At 54.9% G+C, this 18326-nt stretch overlaps 1 protein-coding gene across 2 annotated transcripts; it reads right to left on the reverse strand.

Moving 5' to 3' along the window:
- Positions 1 to 11763: 11763 nt before the first annotated feature.
- Positions 11764 to 13997, reverse strand: GSX1 (GS homeobox 1). Of its 2 annotated transcripts, XR_006271259.1 has the most exons (3): positions 13546 to 13957; positions 11969 to 13123; positions 11764 to 11887 (listed from the first exon to the last, which is right to left on the reverse strand). XR_006271259.1 is itself a non-coding variant. In XM_043478145.1 (2 exons), exons 1-2 carry the CDS (start codon positions 13955 to 13957, stop codon positions 12735 to 12737), a joined length of 801 nt encoding a protein of 266 aa, XP_043334080.1. In that variant the 5' UTR covers positions 13958 to 13997; the 3' UTR covers positions 11903 to 12734. The 2 variants fall into 2 exon arrangements, 1 of the variants encoding a protein (XP_043334080.1); XM_043478145.1 differs by lacking the exon at positions 11764 to 11887 and having other exon boundaries at positions 11903 to 13123; positions 13546 to 13997.
- Positions 13998 to 18326: the final 4329 nt, after the last annotated feature.

Genomic DNA, 18326 nt, shown 5'->3' on the forward strand with positions numbered 1-18326 from the left:
TCTGCCATAAGGGTGGTGTCATCTGCGTATTGAAGGTTATTGATATTTCTCCTGGCAATCTTGATTTCAGCTTGTGCTTCATACAGGCTGGCATTTCTCATGATGTACTCTGCATTTAAGTTAAATAAGCAGGGTGACAATATACAGCCTTGACATACTCCCTTTCCCAATTTGGAACCAGTCTGTTGTTCCATGTCCGGTTCTAACTGTTACTTCTTGACCTCCATACAGATTTCACAGGAGGCAGGTAAGGTGATCTGGTATTCCCGTCTCTTGCTGAATTTCCCACAGTTTGTTGTGATCTACACAGTCAAAGGCTTTGGGGTAATCAATAAAGTAGGTGCTTTTCTGGAATTCTCTTGCTTTTTCAATGATCCAACAGATGTTGGCAAGTTGATCTCTGGTTCCTCTGCCTTTTCTAAATCCAGCTTGAACATCTGGAAGTTCACAGTTCACCTACTATTGAATCCTGACTTGGAGAATTTTGAGCATTACTTTGCTAGCAAGTAAGATGAGTGCAATTGTGTGGTGGTTTGAACGTTCTTTGGCAATTACACTTCTTTGGGATTGGAATGAAAACTGACCTTTTCCAGTCCTGTGGCCACTGCTGAGTTTTCCAAATTTGCTGGCATATTGAGTGCAGCACTTTCACAGCACCATCTTTTAGGATTTGAAATGGCTCAAGTGGAATTCCATCACCTCCACTAGCTTTGTTCGTAGTGTTGCTTCCTAAGGCCCACTTGACTTTGCATTCCAGGATGTCTGGCTCTAGGTGAGTGATCTCACTGTCATGGTTATTTGGGTCATGAAAATCTTTTTTGTACAGTTCTTCTGTGTATTCTTGCCACCTCTTCTTAATATCTCCTGCTTCTGTTAGGTCCATACTATTTCTATCCTTTATTGTGCCCATCTTGGCATGAAATGTTCCCTTGGTATCTCTAATTTTCAGACCATGAAATTTTTACACCTTGTTTTATGTCCCTGGATATGTTTCGGTACCTCTAGGTTCTGTAGTTTATGGGAACTTGAATAGAATTTGTATACTGCTGTTGTGTGAAAACTGTACAAATCTCAATTATGTTGAATTGGTTCATAGTGCTTTTCAGGTCTACTGTAGCCTTCTACTTTTCTGTTCTGTCCTTCTCGGCATGAAGAGAAGTTATGAACGTGTGCTGGATGTCTTAGCACCTCAGGCTGCCAGGACGAAACACTGCAGGCTGAGGGGCTTAAGCAGCAGACATTTACGTCCTCACAGCCTGGAGGCTGGAGGCCCGAGATCAGGGGTCGGCAGGGCTGGTTCCTCCTGAGGCCTCTGCTCTTGTCTTGCAGGTGGGGCCTTCTCACTGTGTCCACATGGCTTGTCCACTGTGGGTGTGGAGTGTCTGTGCCCAGATTTCCTCTTCTAATAAGAACACCAGTCAGGGTGGGTTAGGGGCTGCACCCATAGTCTTGTTTTTAACTTCATCACCTCTGCCAAGGTCCTCACTCCAAATGCAGCCACCTTCTGAGCCCCCGGGGGTCAGAGCTGCCACCTGTGAATTTGGGGGGGTACCGTTCACCCCATCACAGTGGGCGATGGGAGTGACCAGAGGAGACACACAGACGTGGAGGCAGACTCAGACAGGGACCTCAGTTGTTTCTGAGTGAGACCACGTATGACAGTTTAGGCTCCACAGCCTAGCCTGTACCCCACAAGGGCAGCACGGCCTATTTCCGTCCTGGTGCCTCGGGGCACGTCTCCACAGTCAGTAGGGGATTCACGCGGCAGCCGCTCCCCCGTGGGCGGCCCACCCACCACCACATGTGCCTGCTCCTGAGATCACAGGCTGTTGGGTGACTGTTGGGGGTGGATGTCCCTTTCCCCGGCGAAGGAGTCTTCAGGGCTGGCCTCCCGGACAGGGGGCTCTTCAGAGAAGTGGTTTCTGAGTTCGCTGACAAGAGCCTGGGCGCGGGTTTGGAGGAGACGGTGGGCAGGGAGTTGGAGGGGGAGCAGAGCCCTTCCCCTGGCAAGCAGGGGGCCAGTGGGGAGGTGTGGAGGCTGGCTGCAGCAGCAGGGGCACGGAACGGGGACTCCGAGGGGTCAGACTCAGCGTCTTGCCTTGAGGAGCACCGCTTAGGTGGGGAGCCACGGCCGGGGTGCGGGGGGGTGGACACTGAGAACTGTTCGTCTGCTCAGAGCCCAGCCAGGCCCAGCAGGGAAAATGCACTGATGCATCCGTCGAATCAACGAGATGGACCCTTCCTGAGATGGATGGCCTGATCCCACCGCTGCCGGGAAGGCCTGGGAGGCTTCCCAGAGGAGACCGAGGAGGGGTTGGCCTGTCGGGAATGGGAGAAGGAACAGCTCCGGAGAAAGTGAGCCTGGGCCAAGGCATGGCACAGCCAGGGGTGGAGGGCTGGCACACCGTCCACACCCAGCCCCCAGCTGCTGATCGAGGGGTCCATGCACCCACCATCTTCACGCTGGCCCTATTCCGATGGCGGCCGACGTCTCCCATCGGCCTTCCATGTGTGCATTCCCAGCCTGATTGGGCACGGGGCTTGTGCGGCCCTTTATGATGTGCACAGGCTGTCAGGCGTCTAAAGACGGTGTGACTGGGAATTGGGTATTAAGCTGTATTATTGAGTTCACAAACTCGACGTTCAGAAATCTAACCAAACAAGGGATTTGCAAAACAGTTTCAAACAGAGTAGCGCCGACTACATTTCCCATGACAATCGGCTTGTTTACTGCTCCGAGGTGCCCCGTAACCGCTGTTGACACGCTCATTTGCATGCCAATACCCAGAATGCTTTTCCAGCCCCACTGAGCTTGGGTTCTGCCAGGGAGCTGAAAGGTTTATTTATACGTACAATACATGACAACTTCATTTTCTGAAGCATCTTTCATACAAACCGTATCCCCAAAATGCCTTAAGTTGATGAAAGAATTTCAGAATCCTTTTAGAGTTGAAACCCTTCTTTCTGGGCTGAAGTGGGGTTGATATTTAATTAACATTTTAATTAAAAGATGCTGGTGGGCCAGGGGGTTGTGGTTACCCAGCGTGTGTCATATTAGGTTTGGTGTGCTGGGCCAAGGTTATGAAGAGAAATCGCATGGCAGAGATAGATCAGAGGCTGTGACAGCCCAGCAGAGAGGCAGCCAGGATCAGAGAGTGTTTAACTGGTCAGATTTCTCACAGCCGGAATCCCTTTGCATTCTGGCTCCCCTGAAGACATCCCTCTCGGGGCACTGGGCATCACAGCATGGGTGACAGAAACACACATAAGTACGTACAGTTTTCCAGTGTTGAGAGTGTAACAGTAAAAAGCAAAAGCGATGGGAGTTGGTAATCCTGCAAGCTCTCAGGAGTGGGGCTGGGCTTGGAGAGTAAAACAGGAGACCCTTCTGCCTTCCTGTCCCTGGTGGAAAGCAATGTAAGAGTCCCTTAGGAAAGCCAGATGGGAATGTACTGTGTAGGATAAAGTCAGATTTTGTGTCCAAGGTAACTTTTTAAAGTGATGTGGTATTTTATTTTTGAAATCACTTCTGCAGGCACTAGGCCTGGCCCTTGGAATGGGTAGGTGAGGGAGGCCGTGTTGTCTGAGAGCCCCTAGTTGTGTGAAATAGGGAACTAGGCTATTTGCCTCAACAGACAAAGTTAATGAGCCCCATTTCCCTACTCCTGTCATAGGATCCACCTGCCGCCATCCCTGCCCACAGCCACGGGATTGACACGTGGTCCGAGCAGAGCTGACCTGTGGTTGGGATGGTCAACTCTAGGGTTGCCACCTTGGACAACTCCTGCCGCCACCCTGACCATCACCATAGGACTCTGGGCAGGAGAAGTGCCATTTAGCTGGGATGAGGTGAGCCTGGAGCTGGCTGTGGACATGGCCCCATTTTGCCTGCTCCCAGCACCACACTCCCACCTGCAAGGACAGAACCTCCACGGCAGGAAAGGAGGGAACCTAGTGGCCAGAGAGGAGCAAAGCCAAGGGCAGGGGAGAGGGTGAGCTGTCTCCTCAGTTTGTCGTGTCCTGGAGCCCCTGAGGACAGCTGCCCTGTCTAGGGACTTAATTGGTTCAGTGAACGGACAAGACACCTTTTAGCCTAAAGTAGCTTGAAGTCAGTTTCTGACACACATGATAAAAAGGACTGTGATGAGTAGAGTTATTGAGTGCTTCTACAACATTTTTTTAAGAAATACTTTTATTTATTTGGCTGTGCTGGGTCTTACCTGCAGAGCGAGGGATCTAGTTCCCAGACCAAGGATTGAACCCGGGTCCCCTGCATTGGGAGTGAGGACTCTTAACTGCTGGACCACCAGAGAAGTCCCAGGACATTCTTAACTAGCATGGAGCATCTTAGAGAGCCGGCAGATTCTTCCCTGATAGGAGCAAAGCACCCACAGACTGAGCAGTTCATGAGAGTGTGTCCAAAGGGGACGGCCACCTCAGAGGGCCTGGCCAAGCAGGACAGATGGAGAAATCATGTCCCAAGTCTCTGTGCACACCTGAGCATGGCTTCCCTGCCGCTGTGAAAGTGGGAGGGGGGGCTGCCACCCCTGCTGCCCCCCAAGGAAGCCCAGCACTGCTCCAGGGTGAGGCCAGTTCATGCACCAGCTGCAACTCATGCCCTCACACCCAGACATTGAATTCTGAAACTATCCACATAGATCTAACTGCCCCAGTGCCTTCAAGGGGGATGCACGGACACCAGCCTAAAAGCCCTGGTCCAGGGACTCCTACGTGCAGCAGTGCTGGTCACCCAGTCAGAGACTGAGACTGTTCCAGGGACAGAACAGTCACGTTTATCCCAGGTCTGGTCATGGTCCCGTGCAGGATCTAAATAGCTCTGAGATGGCATGGGTTCCTGAATCACTCAGAGCTCTCAGTTGCAGACAACAGAAACAAATTCCCACTACCTAAACAGAAAAGGTGTTGAGTGAAAGGCCATCTGATAGTTCACAGAATCAATGGGAAAGCTGGTGAAACGGCCTGGAAAGGGAGGGAAGAGATAGCCAAGGTCTCACCACTAGGCAGTCTTGTTAGATGTGGCCTCTGGGGCTCGCTGGACAGTTCCCTCCACCACTGTCATAGTCCATCTGCTATCACTCAGAGGCTCTTAGCTTTACAGTAATGGGAAATAATCTCTAACTGAAACATCCATCTCTGAGTCACTCCCCTCCAAATCAGACTTCTAGGGAAAATGTTGGGTCCAGGTCCTACGCCCAGCAGTAAATATCTGGTCCTCACTGGGTTCTGTTGTGGAACATGGGCGCCTGGCTATGGGGAAGTCCTTCAATGTGTGAATGTCTGTCTCAGTGGGTGCCTCCTTTTTTTTCCCCCCATAATTTACATTTGACAAAATCCAGATGTTTATTAGGAAGTGTGGGAGGGGGACTTCCCTGGTGGTCCAGTGGTTAAGAGTCCACCTTCCAATGCAGGGGATGGGGGTTCCATCCCTGGTCAGGGCGCTAAGGTCCCTGGTGCAGCGGGGTAACTAGGCCCTCTTGCGTCAACTAGAGAGAAGCCCCCACATCGCAGTGAAAATTCCATGTGCCGCAACCAAGACACAATGTAGCCAAAATTAAATAAATAAATAAATATTTAGAATTTTAAAAAAAAGAAAGAAAGAAGGGAAACAGTCCTGGTCAGAAAAAGGGAAAACCCCACTGATGTCACTGGTATGCCCTGACTTGAGAGAAGAGGAGGCCGAGATCCAGAAAGACCATGATTTGTGCAAAGTTGGTGGCATAATTGGGTGTGGACCTCAGGTGTCCAAGGAGGAAGCTGCCTCTGAGGGGCCTGACTCCCAGCACAGTGCCCTTGGCACCTCACTCTTCTTATATCCTTGCTTTAGCAGCGGGGGTAGGGTGAGTCTAGAGGGGGTGGGGTGAGTCTAGAGAGCCCTCACCTGGGTCAGAATTTGTCTTAGTCTCCTAGGGTTGCCATACAAAATGCCCCTCACAGACTGCGTGGCTTCACAACAGAAGTTTCTCTTCTCTCTGTTACGGCTGCTGGAGGTCTCGGATCAAGCTGTTGGCAGGGTCAGTTTCTCCAGAGGCCTCTCTCCTAGGTTTGCCTTCCCCCCCTGGGGCTTCCCAGTGGCTCAGTGGTAAAGAATCTGCCTGCCAATGCAGGAGCTGCAAGAGACGCAGTTTCCATCCCTGGGTCAGGAAGATCCCCTGGAGAAGGAAATGGCAACCCCCTCCAGTATTCTTGCCTAGAGAATCCTGTGGACAGAGGAGTTTGGCAGGCTACAGTCCAAGGGGTTGTAAGAGTCGGACATGATGGAAGCGACTTAGCACACACATGTCTTCACAGGCTTGTCATTCTGAGTGGCTGATGTCCACTGTCTCGTCCTCTTCGTCGGAGGACACCCCCATCTCAGATTGGGACCCCACCTTTACAAGCTCATCTAACCGTAATCACCTCTTCGAAGACCCCCATCTCCAAGCTTGCTTGCATTCTGAGGGTTAAGGTGTCAACCTGCACACTGGGTGTGTGGGGCAGCACAACTCAGCCCGTAACAGAGCCACTTGAGGCATTCTCAGCGTCGGGGCATCAAAGCAGCAGACCTCTGCTTCTCTCTGGCCCTTGCCGAGGACAGGGGGCTTATGGAAGTGGCCCCTTCCTCTCCTGATGCAAAAGCCTGAGGTCCAGTGAGACCAGCAGGGGAAGCTCCTCACTGCAGGGCCCCTGAGCCATGCCCAGCACACGTGTCCAGTCCCCTGACTGTGGCGGCACCTTTCTCACCCACTCTTTCTTTTTTTAAAAGAATTATATTTATTTATTTTTAATTGATTGATAATTGCTTTATAGTGTTGGTTTGATTTCTACCATATAGCAACATGAATTAGCCATTGGTGTACATATGTCCCCTTCCTCTTGAACCTTCCTCCCATCTCCTACCCATTCCCACCCCTCTAGGTTGTTACAGAGCCCTGAGTCATATAGCAAATTTCCACTGTCTGTCTATTTATGTATGTTAGTGTACATGCATCCATGCTGCTCTCTCCATTCATCTCACCCTCTCCCCTTCTCCCCCCGACCTTGCCCATAAGTCTGTTCTCTATGTGTCTCCATTGCTGCCCTGTGAATAGGTTCGTCAGTACAATCTTTCTAGATTCCATATGTATGTGTTAATATACAATGTTCGTTTTCCTCTTTCTGACTTACTTCACTCTGTATAATAGGCTCTAGGTTCATCCACCTCATTGGAAAAGACTCAAATGCATTCCTTTTCATGACTGAGTAGTATTCCCTTGTATATATGTACCACAGCTTCTCTATCCCCTCATCCACTCTTGCCTGAAACAGATGCCTTGGGTGGCACTCCAGAGTTGGGAAGGAAAGTTTGCTCACAGAGTCTGGACACCAGGCTGTGAGGTGTCAAGACTGAGGCCTGGGATGTATTGGTCATTTCTAGGGAGAGTTCTATCATAGGAGCACCAGGGCTTGGGTTCATTGTGATAGGATGCCCTGAAGCTCGGTGTCCAACTTCAGGGTGACCTGGTTCTCCTCCACATTTCTTTACCTTCATCTCCAAAACACACACACACACACACACACACACACACACACACACACACACACACACACTTTATTAGGATGTCACTATTGGAAAAGACCTGATGCTGGGTAAGATCAAAGGCAAAAAGGAAAGGAGAAGAGGGCAGCCAGAGGATGAGATGGTTGGATGGTATCACTGACTCAACGGACATGAACTTGGGCAAACTCTAGGAGATAGTGAGGGGCAGGGAGGCCTGGCATGCTGCAGTCCATGGGGTTGCAGAGAGTTGGACACAACTTAGCGATGACAACAGAAGTCCACCTGTGATCACCACATACAAGACTGGGGAGACCCTGGGTGGGTGGGGTTACTGCCCCACTGGAATCAGCTCCTTCCTCACTTTGTGGGTGAGTCTGCTTCTGAATTGTCCGACAGCACCTCACTCACCCCCAGAGCCCAGTCTCGGGGGCACATGGCCCAGGCAACCCTGATCCATGCCAGGGAGACTTCTGGGACCCATTCCCCTGAACTCTGCCCTCTTTTTTTGCTCTTAGATGTCCCCAGGGACTTCCTCCTTTTTGCCCTTCCAGAGCCTTTTCTCAGAAAAAATGAATGATGTACTCAGTAGTCGCTACTCTCAGGGGTCCTTGTGTTAAACCAGGTACGGGAGGCCTAGGTCAAAAAGAATTGCTTTCTCGTTTCAGACTTGCAGACACTGGCAAAACGGTTTGTGATCCAGAAGAACCACCTTGGTGGTGGTGGTGGTGGTCAGTGTGTGTCCTTGACAGAAGGGGATTCCACCCGGGCTCCTGAAACCTTCTCCCGAAGTGTGGTCCTGTGGGTACCCATGGACATGACTGAAGAGGGAGCCCAGTTGTCCACAGGTCACAGGACAACAGGATAGCGGGTTCTCAGAAAGCCCCTAGTGGCCCTGTCCACTCTGCCAGCCCAGCACGCCTCCAGACTAATCCACCCTTTCAAGCCAGACGCCCAAGTCTGGCCAGCCTGCTCCCAGGCATGTGTGGTCTCTCCCCCCATGCCCCCACCCACCTTCTGTTTCCCCTTGGTCCTCTCAAGCCCCTCCTGAGTGCAGAGTCCAGAGCCCCTGATGGAGAAGGTTCAACTATTCCATGAGGGATGGATGCAGGGAAGGAGCGAAGTGCTTGGAGCTAGGCTACCAAACGCTGGCCACTGCAGGCTAGCTAACGTCAGCTGAGAAGACACAAGTCTAAATCAGTGATTCTCAACCTGAAGAGTGGGTCTCAGACAGAAATGTCCCCCCAGGAGGCATCTGGGAACAGTGTCTGGAGACATAGTTGGTTGTCACCACAGGGGGAAGAGTGCCTCTAGCATCTAGTGGGTGGAGGCCAGAGATGCTATGAAACATCCCACAGAGCGCAGGACTTTCCGGCAGAGAGAATATTTTAGCCCAAAATGTCAGTAGTGGGAAATTGAGAAACTGATGTAAATGCAGGTGGAGAGTCCCTGTCTGAACTTCGGTGAGCCTCAGCGCCTGGGCAGTTCCTGGGCATTATCGGTTCTCTGAACGACACACTGACTTGAGGGAGTCCTGGAAACATTTGTGTTTGTGTGTGTCCTCTAGCCTCTCCGTGGTAGGTTCAGGTGGCAGCCTGTGTGAGAGTGGCCATTTTCCAGCTTTCGGTAAATAACTCAGCATGCCCCAGGCACAGCTATAGGCAGGAAAAGTGACAACCACAGCAGGATTAGTCAACATTTATTGAAACTTGGCAGACCCCGTGCTTAGTATTTTAGGTGAATTTAGTCCTGTAACAGTGCATGATAACCTTGTAAAGAAAATCCCCGTTTACCGATGACGAAACTGAGGCTTAGGAAGAACCAGTGTCTTGCCCAAGATCACCCAAATGACCACTTGCAAAGTTGATCACTTGGATTCTGGGGTCCAGACTCCTAGTCACTAAACCACAGAGAAAAGGAAGGTGCGGTCCCAGAAATAAACCAGGGGTCTGTATGTGGATTACTCACACTCGATGATAATTTACAGGAAATTTCATCCTGATAACTGATTTTAATTTCACAATTTGCCTTGCTATCCCAAATTACAGTTCAAAATAGAGTGGTGGTTAACGGGCTGGATCCTGGCTTCCCAAGTAAGAAGCTCCGTGTCCGTAGGCGCGAGGTGCCTTGGCGCCCCAACCCAGGCAGCAGAGTCGGTCTGAACCGAGGCCGACAGAGACCGCAGAGTGAGGAGGGTTGGACACTAAAGCCTGTTGGACTCGGAAGCCGGTGGCCGCCGCCGCTCCCCGCCGCAGTCCTGTCCGCGCTCTCGCGCGCTGCGCCCCTGTCGCCGCCTTGGTCACCGCTGGCACCACCACAAGGAGGATGCATTTATTCCCAGAAAGCGAAAAAGCCGGTTTTCTGGGAGCAGGACGGGGGAAATGAAGTCCTGGGTAGAGAAAGCAGAGGAAGGAAGACGCGCTCGCTCTCCCGAGAGAACTGTAGCCGCGCGGACCTGGCGCGCAGCCCTGGATGGGCGGCTTCTGAGAGCAGCTGGGACAAGAGGAGCCCCTGCGCGGATCCAACACTGAAGGAGTAGGGGTAGCTTGAGGTGGGCGGCGGGGGGGGGGGGGCGGTGCGGGGGAGCGATCCAGCCTCTTCACGGCTCTCCAAGCTCTATTTCCGTCTCTTTCAGCAACGCACCTCCCCACCCCTCCCCACGCCAACCCCATCCCCCAGGCCCCTGGCCCACCCATCTCCTAAATCTGTTCTGGCCCAGGGGTGTGCCAGCGGAGAGCCCGTCTCAGGTGCACCCTCCCCCCGCCCCATGATCCAGGGAAGGGGCTGGCTCAAAGCGAGCCCTCCGGATCCACGGTGGACCGGTGGCCTGGGGGCCCTTCTGCTGCCGGGTCCCAGAGTTTCAAGGCAGAGACTGGTGGGTTGCACTGGAGCTAAGGGATCGAAACTTCACTGTCCAAGGGCTCTTCGCTCAGCCGGTCAGCCGCGCAAAACTCGGAGAGCGTCAGAAGCATCGATAGTAACACATTTGTTGCTGTTTTGTTCACGATCTGTCATAAAGCATCCTGGGTTCGGCTTGTGCTGGCGCTATGTACCCTCCTGAGAGGGCGGAGAACCGGTCTTCAGTGAGACTGGCGTTCAGACAGATGGGGGTACGGGGAGGGGCAGGGGGTAGGGTGCCGGAAGGCGCAAGGGACAGACTTTCCTCGGCCTGGGACACCATCCGGGCGTTGGCTGCAGGAGGAACCTGGAGTGGCCTCTCTGTGGGGAGCCAGACGCAGCCACCCCTGCTCTAGGAGTCTTGGAGAGCGAGCCCCGCATCTGCTTTATCTGAAAGGAAAAGCGCGAAGGTTTTAGAAATGACCCGCGAGTGTGCTGAGCACAGCGGCGCCTTTCTCGGAAAGGGACGCGTGTGTTTGTTTAAGTGCTCGGAGTCCGGCTCTCCTCGGGCTGTGCGTGTGGGGGTGTGTGGTGGAGAGATTTCTGGCAGGAAAAGAAGTGACCCAGGATTCCAGGACTGGGCGGGGTGGGGGTCTTGGCGTTGTGAGGGTGGTTCTGGTCATGAGAATCCGGATCTGCTGTTTCCCCTTCTCCATTTCCTGAACAGAAACACCCGGCTCCGGTGGCCACGTGCCGTGCGCGCAGTGGAACCCGAGAACCTCCCGAGTCTCTTCCTCCGCATAATGCGTAAAACCCCAGCTTATCTCTACAGGAGGGCTGGGGTGTGGATTCTAAGTCGTCGGGGGCTGTGGGGTTCTTAAGAACAGATGAGAACGTAAGGTCTTGGAGCCATCTGCACCGGCTACGCGGGGCCCCTCGCGGAAACTCGGACGCAGGATCCTCTGGGTCCTCCGAAACAGCGGCTTGGGAGCAGGGCCCACGCTAAGGAAATTTGCAAAGCATGAGGACCTTTCCGAGAGGAGGTCGCACCATTTCGCTGGGAATTTGTCCCTAACAAGTAAGACAGATTTTTTAAAGATTGACAGCAAGTTATCAATCCGAGCTCATCAGAAGACTAAGTTCACCGACTCCCTGACCGTAAGGATGACGGTGGGGACATGCAAACCGACCGGCTGGCCTGGAGGTGGGGCTCAACCCTAGGCGGGACGGGGGCGTTGCAGGGGTCAGGACGAAAGGCACAGGGCGGGCAGAGCCCGTCCTTCCCTTCGGACTGGACTCTCTAACGCGGGGCTGCACCTTGCCGGAACCAGACAGATCAGGGAGCGCACCTGGCCAGTGGGCGCAGAAGACGGAGTCGGGGGTGGGGGTGCTGAGGGTGTAGGGAGGGGCTGGTGAGCAGCAAGGTGAGGGATGGAGCCGGACTCCACCACCCAGCCCCGACCGGCCCCCGCAGGAAGCCCCAACCTGGCTTGGGATCCAGAGCTATGTGGATTTCTAAGAAAAAAAAAAAAGTTTATTTAAAATTTTGTACATAAATAAATAAATAAATATCTTATGGCATTACAGAGACCTTACAATGACAAGCTAGGCCGGGGCAGGGCTGGGGTCTGGGAGATGAGTGTCCTCAGAGGCAGACAGTGGGACTCTGGGGGGAACGCAGAGCGGCTCCAAGACAAAGTGAACCGGTTTCCCGACAGGCAGTTTCTCTCGTGGGAGAAGAGCCATGGTCACAGCAGGTCGGATGGGGGGCGACAAACGAACGATGAACTTCAAGGGGGCTCTGTGGAGAGGGGAGGAGAAAGGAAAAGAAAAACACCAAAACCCAGGAGTTCCTAAGTTGTGTGGCGGTTGGGGAAGTGGATTAATCACCGTAGCAAAGAGGTGGGGAGGGAAAGACAAAAAAAAAAAAAAAAAAAGGGAGGAGCGAATGGGCACCCTAGAGGTGAAAGGCCGAGCTTGGCCAAGGGTGGAGAAGAGCCTAGGAAGCGAGGAAGCCTGAGCCAGTCCGGAGCTGGCGGGCGAGGAGGCGCCGGCCGCCAGCAAGGCGCTGGGCTGGGCCGGGCCCCTGTGTCGCCTGGCCGAGAAAGATTCGCGCGCTTGCGGTGTGTTCATAGCTGGGAGTCCGCTTTGGATAGCCGCGGGCCCTGGGGTGGAGACACCAAGGTCAGGTCAGCCAAGCTCTTGACGCTTCCCAGGACGGAAGACCCCTGCAAAGTCGCGCTACGTCCGTGCGCGACCGCCTTACGCAGTGGGTGCCTGGGAAACAGAGCCGTGTCCGAGGACCGGTCTTGGAGCCACGAGCGGGGAGTGTCTGGGGTGGGCTCCCTGAGGAGGAGTGCGCCTAGGGAGTGACCGTCAGATCGCGGTCATCCTTCCCCGAAGAGGACGGAGACATGGGCACTTCATCGTCGTCCTCGGAGCACTTAGCGGAGGAGAGCGACGCGCACTTGCAGCCCTGCGGTGCGCCCTCGCCCGCCCCCGCGCCCCCGCCGCCGCCGCTGCCGCCGCGGTGGTTGCTGCCCTTGCCCTCTTTCTTGTGCTTCACCCGGCGGTTCTGGAACCAGATCTTCACCTGCTTCTCCGACAGGTTCAGGTAGGTCGCGATCTCGATGCGGCGCAGGCGGGACAGGTACATGTTGGCGGCGAACTCGCGCTCCAGCTCTAGCAGCTGCGTGCTGGTGAACGCCGTACGCATCCTCTTGCTGCTGGGCAGCGGGTTCGAGCTGCTGTCTGGAGGGGGTGGGGCGCAGAGACGCAAGCCATCAGACCCCGGCGCCGTGGGCCCCATCCTCCGGTGGGCGGCCTTCAGAATCCCGGGATTCTGGTCTTTCACCCACCCTTTCGCCCCAACACAATGCACGTCAGCTAATCGCGGTCGGCCTCCTCGCCAAGCCTAGGGACTCCAGGTACTCCAGGAGTCACGAGGCCCCGCACTCCTTCATGGAGCGCTCTGCGCCCCAGTCCTCGCTCCCTCCTGGAAGTCCCCGCCGGGATCGGGACTTCCTGCCTCGCCCTCCCTGCCGGGGTCCAGTCCCAGCTCTCCAGCAGCACGCCACCCAGAGTGATCGCCCCCAGGAGCCCAGGGTCCTCATCCCCCATCCCCGCCTGGCCAACTTTGGTCTGTCCCCTCCCTGCCCCCCCGCGCGGCTTACCCACGGAGATGCAGTGGAACTGCCTGGGGTCGGGGAGCGAGTACGAGGTCTGGTAGAGCGCGGCGGCGGCGGCGGCGGCGGCGGGGCCGTGAGCGACCCCGGGCGACACGGCCGAGTGCTGGCGGCCCAGGGGCGCGTGGCAGTACTGCGAGCCGAAGGGCGGGAAGGACGCCTTGAGCAGGGGCAGCGCGGGCGGCCCGGGGGGCCCGTGCAGCTGGGAGGCGGTGACGCAGAGCGGGCAAACGCACAGCAGCCCGGCCTTGCGCGCGTGGCAGGCGCCCGGGGAGAGCCCGTGCAGGGCGTGCGGCGGCGGCACGGCGTAGGGGAAGAGCGGCGGCGGGCTGCCCTCCGGCGCCTTCTTCTCGCCGGCCTCGCGCAGCACCAGCGAATCCACAAGGAAGGAGCGCGGCATGGCCCCGGCGCGCGGCCGCCCAGCCGCCGGCCGGCTCCCGGCGCCCCGCGCACCCAGGGGCTCCCCGCGCGCTCGCCCGGGCCGCGGCCGCGCGCAGCTGCCCGTTCCGGGGAGGCCGCGGCTGGAGGCACCGCCCAGAGAGCGCGGGGTGCTGGCCAGCACTAGTGGTGCTGAAAGGCGCCGGCGGCGCCGCTTAAATAGGACTATTGCCATGTGATGGGCTACGCCAGGAGCGGCCGGGGCCTCTCAATAGGGTTTTTGTGCCTTTTCTCTTGGCATTCACTCTGCACGCTTCCTCATTATTTCACTTGTTAACTAAATGAACTGCATAATGTACTCTATTCTTGTCAACCCCACCCACGCCGTAACAGGCGCCCTCGCCCCCTCCTCTCCCTTTTGCGGGTTTATTTTCTCATTCTTCTGCGATTTAATATTCTTTTCTTTCTCTTTATTCCTTACTCCCCTTTGGCTTTGCATTGGCGATCGGCCCGTTTATCTTACTGATTTTGCACCCTTGCTTCCACAGATCTCCCCATGGGCGCACACCCCCATGTTCTCTGCGGAACTCGGTCCAGGTCCCCGCGCTGCTATCCTTTCTCTCTCGCCCCCCCGCCCCCCCGCCTTCCCCAAGATCAGGCTGCCTCCACTGGGTTTGATCAGCTCGGTTGTGCACCCCGCGAGTGTCCTCACGGCCGGCCCCTATTTCCACCTGTGGAATTCCTTCCCCTCTCAGGGTACGGGAAGCCGAAGCAGCAGGTCTCCTGCAGGGGTGGCGTCGCTGGGCAGAGAGAAGGGCTTGGTATTTGCTATCCAGCCTTAGCCGCATCGCTGTCCCTCTTTAAGTTTCTCAAATACTCTTAACTTGGATGCTGCCTGTAACGCCTTAGTCTTTGTTCGAGAGCTGATCATGGCTGTAAAGATGAAATCAGCCACGGAGAATCACGGTCAGAGATAGGGAATGGGAAGAGAGCCTGCGGCAAAGACCTAGATCTTACACAGCACCAGAAATGGAGAGTGTTGGCGCTCTTTCCGCTGGCCCGCGCCCCAGCAGACCCGCGGGCGCGCTGGGAAGTCGTTGTCTTCCCCGAAGTTAGCCCTGGAGGAGCAGCGGCTCCAGGGGTAGCTCTATGCCCAGCTTCTGCTGACTCTGGCCACGCTCTACCAGACTTCCACTCTCCCCAAGACCTGCTCCTGGTGCCTGCATCACTCTCTTCTTTCTGGTCACACAATGGTTAAACAACTTCAAACGCCTGGCGTTGTGTACGCAGCTTCAGCTTCTAAAATCGTCCTCTGAGCTCCAAGCTACTTCAGGCAGGAGCTTTTCCCATACAATGGGATATTAGCATACATTTTTCGAATGTACAGCCTGAGACTTTTCGAGGTAGACGTTTACTTTCGATTTTATCGGAACCGAGTCGCCGTAGTCACCTGCTCTGAGCCCTGAAAGAAATTGCGAGAGACGGAGAGGGAAGCTTTCCGGACGGGGATTCAGTGCACGGAAATAAGACGGCCCCGAATCGAAGCCTGCGCACGGCTTTTCATCATCCGGGATATCTCTGCAGTAGCAACAGAAACAGATGATCAAAAAGCAAAGAGTTTATTTGAGGAGAAATATCAGATTCCATAAAAGAGAGAGGGGCGGTGGGGAAATAACCAGGATGGAGGGCCTGTCCCCTAGCAGGAAGAGTAAGGACTCGGAGCTTCCTTGATGGAGCGATCCGCCTTGGGGGCCAAAGGAGTCCCTCAACTGAAAGGTCTCTTCCCCAAGACTCCTGCTATGTGTGTGTGTGTGTGGGGGGGGGGGGGTTGTTGACGGACAAGTCAGGGTGCATCAGTACAGCTTAATGCCATTTATAATTGCTCCCTGGAAAATTTGGGCTGGCCAGGACCTCAAAGACTGGGCGCAGAGGGGGACTAGAGCCGGGAGAGGGCCTCCCTTCTGGGCAGAGGTGGGTGGGAGAGGTGCAGGGTGCAGGCAGGACCCAGACGCCTGTAAGGGGCAGCTGGGATCCCGAAAAGGGTCAGTGAGGTGCTCTCTCCAGGGACTGCAGCCCACACCCGGGGAGGAAGGGGTTAAGAGCCCCTGAATGTGAGCAAGGCCAAAGCTACTGGGAAAGAATATCTGGGGGTGTGGGGGGGAATAACCAGTTTTTTTTTTTTTCCCTCCAGCCTCTGGACCTTATTGAATGTCATTGAAGAAAGTTTTGAATGCCAGATAAAGAGAGGCGAATTAAAGTGTGTGACAGCAGAGGATAAGCAAACACAAAGAGAACTCTGTCACACTTTGGGGCAGAATCCGTGGGCTTTTTACCAAGTCTCTCCGCTATGATTGAATTAAGTAATAGGAAAACATTTTCTTTCAGTTTAGAGCCATTAGACAAAAACTTCAAAGCGAATAACACTTTTTAATGTGCAGCCCACAATGGATTGGGTTTTGTGCTGAAATGTTTAAATGGTTTGTTGTGCAACTCGGCGCGGGAGAGCCGGGCCCAAGCAGAATAGCATCCTTGAGAAGAGTGTTTTCGGGAAGCCTGGAAAGAGCACACACTTAATCCCCCATCCCTAAACTGGGCAGGTTGTGGGCTGGAAAGGGGACTCCCTGCTTTGTGGTCCTGGGCCACTGGCCGCACCCCAGGAGTTGGGTAATGTCAGGAAAAAAAGTTCTGTGCCCCCAGAGAAGGCCAGCCCCACCGGCCGGGCAAGAACAGAGGGACGCCGGCCTCAGGGAGCTGAGTGCGGCCCAGCAAGAGTGCCCAGCGCCCTTCGGGCCCGGAGGCCTGTGTCGTCGCCTGGCTTCCGGTAACTGCCCTTAGAGCCCGGAGGGGGTCTGAGGGGGTCCCCCTCCCCCACCCCGGTGCAGGCGGGCGGCTGCGCAGCTTTCTCCTTCCAGGCACCTCCCTGAGCTGCATTTAGCAGGATGGGGCGGGGATGGGAGGAGGTGGCGGGATTAGCCTGACAGCCTGGGAGAGGGGCCCTGGGGAGCCTCTTGCCTGTGGGCCCTACTCGGCCCCCCAAGCGGGTTTTCAAGTGTCCATCAGGGACAGTTCAACATGGAATCATTTCTGCCATGCTGGTCTTTTCTTTTACTTTCAGACTGCCTCCTTTCCTGTTGGTATAGAGAACACACCATCTTTCCCCTGGAAATGTAGTTCTAAGATACTTGCAGCAAAAACAGCACAGATTGTCAGCTGGGGGTCGAGTGGGGTGGAGTGGGGCAGGCCCTTGTTACCTTATCTCATTCACGAATTTCTTCGAATGTCATTTTCCTTCTTGGGAAGGCCAACGACCCTGCTTAAAAATACCTCCCCTCTTCTACAGCGCTCCCCACGGTGTTGCTTGCTATAAACACCTTGTCACTGTGTCCTTGAGGCATTAGATTTTCTGCTCCCTGCCCCCCACCACGTGTTTGCTCCACTGAGGACTGGCTGTTTGTCTGTCTTGTGCATTGCTGTACTATATCCCAACTCAGAACAGTTGTTCCTGGCATATAGTAGGCGTTCAGCATATATTTCCTGCATAAAGAAAGGAAAGAAAGTGGCCTGACTTGGGAGGCAGCGTGGGGAAGAAGATATGCTGGTTTGTCTGCTTAGTAGCCTGGACACTTAGGGTGACTGGCCTGCAGGACTGCTGACCCTCCCCCAGCCACCACAGCCTCCCCAGGCCCCAAACAGGACAGGATCCCCGTGTTTGTTGAGCGAAAGGCGGATCTGTAGGCAAGATGGCCTTCAGAGAGGAAGGCTGGTTCCCTTCCAGGCAGCTCTGTTGTTCTGCTCTGAGAAGCTGGGTGAACCTTTGGTAGCTCAAGGCTAGGGTTGTCATCTAGGCCCTTCTGTGATAAATCGGAGAAAAGACTGGTCAGAAAGAGAGCGATGCAGTGTATGCTCTGGAATTACCAGCAACCGCGTCTGTGCTTTCTGTGGAGAGGCGAGTCTCATTGTTACTGGAGAGGCTGCTCCCTTGACTAGGCTGGTGGTGACTCAGACCACTCCGAGAGAGAGCAGCCGGCTCAGTGGAGCTGAGGGGACCGAGGGCGCCAGACCTCCCAGGGAGTGATGAGTGCACCTGGGAGGCAGGAGTGGTGTCCATCCACCGCAGGGGTGAGGAGAGGTGCCTGGGCCCGGGTGTGGTCGGGGAGTGGAGGCCAGGCCACGAGGGGTCACCGTGAGAACTCCGTATCTGATCCTATGCGGAGAGCGTTAAGCAAGGGTAGTAACAGAGTCAGGTCTGAACTTGAGACCGAACTGGCGGCACCAGGAGGTCCTGTTGATGGGGACAGAGGAAAGCCAGAGTGGGATCTAATAAAGCCAGCTTGCAAATGAATGTTTATCGAACTATCGGATGAACGGAGGGAGGGAAAATACACAAGGAG

This window comes from Cervus canadensis, chromosome 9 (genome assembly GCF_019320065.1).
Source record: "Cervus canadensis isolate Bull #8, Minnesota chromosome 9, ASM1932006v1, whole genome shotgun sequence".
Lineage (NCBI taxonomy): Eukaryota > Metazoa > Chordata > Mammalia > Artiodactyla > Cervidae > Cervus > Cervus canadensis.

Coding starts and splice junctions, on each gene's coding strand:
- GSX1 (XM_043478145.1), bottom strand. CDS start 13,957: ATGCCGCGCTCCTTCCTTGTGGATTCGCTGGTGCTGCGCGAGGCCGGC. Junction 13,124..13,545: donor GTTCCACTGCATCTCCGTGG/GTAAGCCGCGCG, acceptor CACCCCCTCCAG/ACAGCAGCTCGAACCCGCTG.